The sequence below is a fragment of the Amphibalanus amphitrite genome, unplaced genomic scaffold (assembly GCF_019059575.1).
Source record: "Amphibalanus amphitrite isolate SeventyFive unplaced genomic scaffold, NRLGWU_Aamphi_draft 000601F_arrow, whole genome shotgun sequence".
NCBI classification, from domain to species: Eukaryota; Metazoa; Arthropoda; class Thecostraca; order Balanomorpha; family Balanidae; genus Amphibalanus; species Amphibalanus amphitrite.
In genome coordinates this window covers 365,716-372,789 of record NW_024882095.1, presented here as the reverse complement: position 1 = coordinate 372,789, position 7,074 = coordinate 365,716, and the positions used below count along the sequence as shown (strand labels likewise).

General features: G+C 55.3%; 1 protein-coding gene across 1 annotated transcript; it reads right to left on the bottom strand.

Moving 5' to 3' along the window:
- Window positions 1-513: 513 nt before the first annotated feature.
- On the bottom strand, window positions 514-5,735 carry LOC122394599 (zinc finger protein Noc-like). Its single transcript, XM_043391596.1, has 2 exons — window positions 5,522-5,735; window positions 514-2,433 (listed from the first exon to the last, which is right to left on the bottom strand). The coding sequence occupies exons 1-2, from the start codon at window positions 5,618-5,620 to the stop codon at window positions 1,285-1,287; spliced, it is 1,248 nt and encodes a 415-aa protein (XP_043247531.1). The 5' UTR covers window positions 5,621-5,735; the 3' UTR covers window positions 514-1,284.
- Window positions 5,736-7,074: the final 1,339 nt, after the last annotated feature.

The window sequence follows — 7,074 nt, the reverse complement described above, 5'->3', positions numbered from 1 at the left end:
GCGAGTAACGCCGTGACCCGTGACCCTCCCCGCCTCGCCTCTGACACCCGCCTCCTGGAGCGAGCTCTTGACGTTCCGCACGTCCAGCCACTGTCCCGAGCCGCCTCGGTCCGAGCGCCGAGTCCTGACACACGAGATATGGCCGCCATATTTCGCGGCAGACGCTACCGAGCGACGCCCCAGCGGCAAACGACGTCGTCACGGTCGATTCCTCGTCGTATATCAGCGTCATTTTGACCCTTGCCGCGCCCGGCTTCGCAGAGGCGCCGTGGAACGTTCATCACGTGGCGAAAATAACAAACAGCCGACAGCTGATGCTAACGCCGACAGCTCACGTCCCCTGGCGTGCTCGTTAAATTAAGAGCGTGTGATTGATGAGGCGAATCACTCCCTTGGCGCCCGCCTGGATCCGCCCCTGTCGACGATTTAACTTACGAGCCTCTTCGAACGCTCCAACGGCCCGTAAAGGCTGCCATTTCACCGCTGCCCAGGCCGTATATCACGACAGTTCAATTTTCACGATTTGATTTATTCAGCAGCAATAAGTTAGGGTGATATTTACAGTTGCACCAGGCGCCCGCGTCGAGCCGCGCACGAGCGACTCGAGAGCGCAGAACTGGGTCGGTCGGAAGGCATGCGGCAGCCCAGCACACATCAGCACGCGACAATAAACTCAAGAGAACACGTAACAATGTCTGAATACATCGTGAGCGCTCCAACGAAATCGCAGCGTTCGCACCCGCCAGAGCCGGCGTCAAAGTCAGGTCAAGATAGACACGAGTACAACCCGGCACAATGGTAACGATAATGACACACTCTTAGCACTAGCAAACACATCAGTATCACAATGAAAACGGGCATATCACAATCTGACTGACATTTTACCGTCGGTGACGGGTGTCACAGCGGGCCCGAAAGGGGCTCCCCCTCTGATCCCCTCCCCCAAACGCCTTGCACAGTTGCCACTGAGCAGAGGACACAATCGTCAGGGCTCCCGCGGTACCAAGCACGATTCACCGCGCTTGGACCCGCACTTATTCGCCAGCTGAACCAGATGAGAACGAGACCACGTTTGGGGCGACTTTAGAGCTCCCCAAACTTTCCATCACGTGAACACCAACGAGCTAGCTCCACAAGAGCCACAGGCACTACTTCGAGCATGTGAACCCCGAGTGATGTCCCAGGCGCCGCGCTGGTTCGCGTCTTCAGAGCCCCCTCCTCTGAGGCCGCCAATGCTCACGGCGAACGTGCAAGGCGCCTGGGGGATGTCCTTGGCGACATCCTTCAGGGCATCGTGGGTGGCCGGGCATACAGGGCTCCGTAGGGCGAGTAAGCGGCGTACGCGGCCAGACTCGGGTGCGGGGCGCCCAGGCCGAGCGACGAGGGCGGCTTCGGGTACGGGTGGTACCTCGCCGCCGATAGTGGCGACAGCGAGGAAGGAGGTACGGCGAACGGCGAGCGGTGCGCGCCCAGCAGCGACGCCTGGTAGGCCGGGTGCAGCAGCGACAGCGCCGAGTCACTGGCGGAGAGGTTCGTGTGGGTGCGCAGGTGCTGCATGAGCTCCTCTGTGCTGGCGAAGCGTTTGCCACAGTAGCGTCCCTCGGCCATCCAGCTACAGACGATGGGCTGAGCTCCGGCGGAGGCGGCGCCTGGCGCGGTGGGCAGACCCAACCCCAGGCTGGTCGGCGGATAGAACGGGTTCAGACCCAGACCCAGGTACGGCGAGCCGTGCAGAGCGGAGCTCAGCGACTTGGCGTGCTCGCACTGGGTGCAGCCGGCCGGACAGGGCGCGCCGTAGCCGTGCGCCGAGCTGCTGTAGGCGCACGGACAGTACGGGCTCGCACACTTCTCTCCGGGCCGGTGAGGAGGGAGACCGAGGTACGAGGCCGCCGACAGACCCGACTGAGAGTACAGTCCCGGCAGTCCAGGCAGCGTCGGCCGCAGGGCCGCCGAGGCCGCGTCCGCGCCCGGCAGGTACGGCGGCAGCGGCATCGGCAGCGCGCCCGGCTTGTGCAGCCCCAGACCGGCCAGGTCCTTGGATCCGACGCCCGCCAGCACCTCGGCGCCGGGCCGGGTGATGGGGCTCGTGCCCGACCCGGACGCCGTCGAGGAGTCGCTCTTGGGCGTCTTCCTGCTCTCCGGAGACCTGCCGGGGCTCTTCCTCTCCTTCGGCGGATCCTCCGCACGAGGTGCCGGTGCGGGAGGATCCTTCCTATCGAGATCGTACGGCTTGAAGGTGGGTTTCTCTGCCGGCGCGGTGGTGGCGGCGGCGGGCGCCACCGCGGGCGCGGCGGCCGCCGGAGAGGAGGAGGCCTCCTTCTTGTCGTCACGTTTCTTTTCGGCGGTGATGAGCGGTTTGGTGGCGGTGGTGTCGGCACCGATCTGAGAGCAGGTCCGCTGCAGCATCGCCAGCGGCGAGGACTTCGCATCCATCTGCCGAAAAAGAACGAACACATCAGTGGGTGGAAGGGACATGCTTACAATATGTAACGCTAGTTTATCAATGCAACGTATTTCTCGTGGTAAAGCAGCAATAAGGATTCTGACGTGTTGGATGTGATGGGGCAAGAAAGGATGAAGGAAAAAGGAAAGAGCTGGCGGTATGACTTTGTCAGGTCCTACGATCAACGACCTGGGAATAACCAGCACCTCTTCTGGGTAACTGACGCTCTCTGATAGGTAACTGTGCGTCTTATGCATTATATGTTAGAATGTTCAAACAGCTGGGGTCTTACAATGGAAACGCGTTTCCAACAATTGTTTACAATGCATTTTCTGTACTTGACAGAAGTACGTAGTATTCAATGGGAATGTATGGTTTGCTGAAACCGCAATCAGGAAGCAGCCTCAAATGCTCGGCATACGGTTGCCAAGAAAAATGCACACAACCACACTTGTTCAATCTAACCGCTGTGTGCATTTTCCTCCTAATTAAACGCGCTTGTGGTAAGAGTAAACACGTTGGCAGTAAGTGCAGTTCTCTGTACGACAGGCGCACGGCAACTGTTTCCACTGTCCAGAGCCTTTTCATAGCGTGAGTCACTGGCTTGCTTAGCTACATACAGCTGCGTAAGCCACCTGCGCAAACAAGCTCACGGCACAGGTTCAGCAAAGCGCGTGAGAACGGTCGTGACCAGAACGTATGGGCCCCTACCAGCCACATCTCAGGCCGCCTGCTGACTTTAGCTCAGCTTTCCTGGCACGCCTCCCGACCCTACCTTTGACTACGTCTTACCCACGCCCAGGCCCATCCTTCCTAGCCCGCCTTTCGACCAAGACATCGACCACTGCCCTCCCTCATCTCATCAGCCCACCCCTTCTATCAGACTCGCCCCGCACTCGACCACTCGATCCTAGCCGTCCGGCCTCTCCGCGGCCCGTCCCTCGCTTGTTCGTTCCAGCCCCGCGCCGCTGACCCTCTCCCCAGCTCCAGCGCTGACCGACCCTCTCCGCAGCTCCAGCGGCGGTGGGCGGGCCAGCAGGGTGCTGCGGGGCGGCGCTGAGCTGATTTACAGTCCCGCTCAGCGGCGATACCATCACAGGCCCGTAATGACCCTCCGACCATCCGCCGCCGCCGCCGCAGGATAATTTATCACCACCGTGTGATAATTTATCATCGCCGCTTTCGCAACCGGACAATTTATTAATTAAGCAACAATGGAAACCGGCAATCATGGCCTTTATCGAGCGAGAACGGCCGAGGTGAAACGGCCTCTGTTCCTGGCAGCACCGTGACTCGGTGCGCGGAACAAGTGGTAGTGCTGCGCCGGTAAACCGCTGGTTAACTGCCGGTGTGGCGAAGGTAAAGTGGCCGTAACACGGTATGAACGCAACTATAACCCACGCCCGTCCAGCGTCACTCCACACAAATGCCGCACTTGCGCCGCAACGGTCGTATTTTCTCGGAACGGCCACTTGGCCACAGAAATGGCGGGTCATACAATATTAACAATATCGTGTGACGTGCATAGTCTATGGGCCACAATGAAGTCCGTATTGCCCCATGATCACTAGCGAGCGCGCCTAGCGGCTCATTAGAACACTAATCGCCCCGCATAACGAGCCTGGCGGCCATTCGTGCCGCGAGGCAATTTGCCGAGCATTTATTCCTGCTACGGGAATCGCTACTTGAGACGGCCGATTGTCGGTCGTTATCAACCAACGGCCTCGTCCGTTTCCTTTGTGCTGTCATATTAAACCAGTAACGGGGAAAATACGACCACTGCGCAGACGGTATATTTTAGCGACGCCGCCGGACCGTCATACTCAGCAACAGCCATTAGCAGGGGCGGGTGACATGCAAATCGATGGTCGTGTTGCCAGATCGATAAGGAGACCACCCACAGATCTGGCAGCGCGGCGGCGGAGCCGTGTGAGGCGGGCTTTAGAGGGCCTGAGTGGTGCAGACCACCCAGAAGCGGCTTTGATGTTGGCGTGTGAGACGGCGGATACGGGCAGTGAGTGAGGGAACGAAAACTCCGAGAGGCCGTGCTCGACTTGGATTACACGAGTGTTCAACAACACGGTCAAGTGTTTACAGATCAAAAGAGGAAAGGTTGAGTGGTTTGGATTGAACAAGTCGCTGCGATCAAAGTTTTACTTTTCAACACACGCGCAGGAGGAGAAAATTTGGGAAAATATCAACATAATACAAGAAGAATTTCTTTTTTGTCATGACCTTTCCTCCTTTTCAAAAATATGCTGAGCCAGAATTATATTGTTTTAGCGTTTTCAAATATATCGGCCACAGGCCTTCATCAGTGAAATATCCAAAAGGATTGAACTTTTGGATATTTCACTGATGAAGGCCTGTGGCCGATATATTTGAAAACGCTAATACAATATAATTCTGGCTCAGCATATTTTTGAAAAGGAGGAAAGGTCATGACAATAAAGAAATACTTGATTTTTACATTAATAATGATCCTCCAACAAGCACTAAAACAGATAATACAAGAAGGAAGGAAAACGAAAGAATATTGTTGTTTCGATTTAAGAACCGAAAATTTTGCGAGCAGGGGAACTGTGTACAGCAATATAATTATGTTAGAAAGAGACAATGTGATACGAAAAAAATATTGACTACCAAAGAATACAATAACAATAAATGCATATCCAAAAAAATCGCTTAAAATAATTAAAAAAAGGGCGTCAAAGCAGTTTGGTCAAGAAAAGCCACGGCCGTAGACGCTTGATAAAGTAGACGCTTAGCAGCACAATGATTTTGAAAACAATTTTGCAACAGATGCACAATTAATGATGAATAACTCTAAACGAAACACCGAAGTATTTAAAGGAGCGAAGTGGGTAAAAGTTACGTGTTACTCTCAGTGTTTCAAGGTGCGGATCAAAAAGGCCAACATTGCCGATAAATGCGTGAAAGCAAAACCAAAATCCAAGGAAAACATGTGAAAGAAATAACATCATCAGATAAAGCATCTAACTTATTCAAAGCAAATTTTTTACCATCAGGTGAATTTTAGAGACAGCGAAACACATTGACACAAAGAGTGCAACTTACCGCTCCGGAGATGGGCACAAACGGATCCGGCTGGATGTAATGGTGGGATCCGTTCGTCAACATGCTGCTGCGGAACGAGGACGTGTCCAAAATCACCATTGGTGCTCACGCGGGCACGCGTCGGCCGCACCACTCGCAAAAACTCCGACTCGGAGCTCGAAACAAGCCGAGAGCTGGCGCAGCCACACCGCACAGAGGTTTCTCCCGAACTGGCGGCGCCCGCCGGCGTACACCGCACGTGCGCATTTTGCCGATAGGTGGCGGGCCGATCGCGCCGGCGGCGGCAGTTGGCTTTGGGGCGCCGCGCGGGCCGGGTGGGCGGGGGTGCTCATGACGCGGGGCGGCGGTGGCGAGTGATCACCGTGGAAGGGGGCACGGCCCGTCAGTTACCGATGAATTCACTAACAGGTGCGCTGAGGCGGCGGCGCTTTGTTTTGAATTAATAGAGCTCGTCACAGCGGCTGGAAGCGGACGCCCGTTTGACGGGGCCGGCTCGTTAAATCCGTGCAGAATCGCATCCATCTCAATTACATGAAATGACTCAACACCTGAATGATCCATCCGCTAATGTAATGGCCGAGAGCAACGAACTGGCCCGCCGGTAAAAGATAGTCGCGGCATGGGAACGAACCCCTGCTTTGTCCACCATTACTCATGTGCATATTTTTCAGAGACATAATCTTGCACGTTCGTCAGCGGAATGGCGACTTTTGGGCGATTTTACCATTAAAAACGCGATAACAAATGACAGACAATTCAGGGAAAGCGCAGTTGTCGTTTCCAACATATTGTAGCATCGTTCCAGCCATAACTCTGAAACTAATCTGGTCATTAATCCTTGATCATGGGTGTCGATTTGTATACTTTTGGGGGTGCTGCAGCACCCCCAATGCTCAAATGAGCACCCCCAATGGTTTTCCGGGCACCCCCAAATGTTCCAGTTAGTAACCCCAATCATTTTGTCCCTCAATAACTCCCACTAACTCTGCTTGATGAAAATAATTCGTTCCGCAGTCTTTCACTACTAAAAATAAAACAATTACGCAATTTACAATGCATGAAATAAGATGTAAAGAAAAGAAAAGTTAGTCTTAAGAAGAAGGGCGAAAAAAAGACGTTCAGTTGCAAAGACACTGGTGTGGGTCCGTCGTACACGAGTGTCTGATCCTTAGAGCTGATAACGCGTACCCTTTACAAGCCGGCAGGGGGCTCCAGAGACCGGCGACGGGCCCTCAGAGGCCAGCAAAGGCCATCAGAGGCCGGTGGTACCTTCAGAAACCCTGTGGGGTCGTCTTTAGAGACCGGCACGGACTCGGACGCCGATGGGGCCCTCAGAGTCGCCGGTGTGGGGCCTTCAAATGTCACCGGTGGGTGGCCGTCATGTGCACTTGTGGGGCCCTCAGGAGCGACGGTGTTGGGCCCTCAGAGCCGCCGATATAGGGCCTTAAGAGGCACTAGTGCGGGGCCCTCAGATATGGCAATGTATGGCCCTCCGAGGCGCCGGTGTAGGGGCCTCACAGTTGCCGGTGATGGCCCTCACAGGCGCCGTTGTG

Coding starts and splice junctions, on each gene's coding strand:
- LOC122394599 (XM_043391596.1), bottom strand. CDS start 5,620: ATGGTGATTTTGGACACGTCCTCGTTCCGCAGCAGCATGTTGACGAAC. Junction 2,434..5,521: donor TTGTGCCCATCTCCGGAGCG/GTAAGTTGCACT, acceptor CTTTTTCGGCAG/ATGGATGCGAAGTCCTCGCC.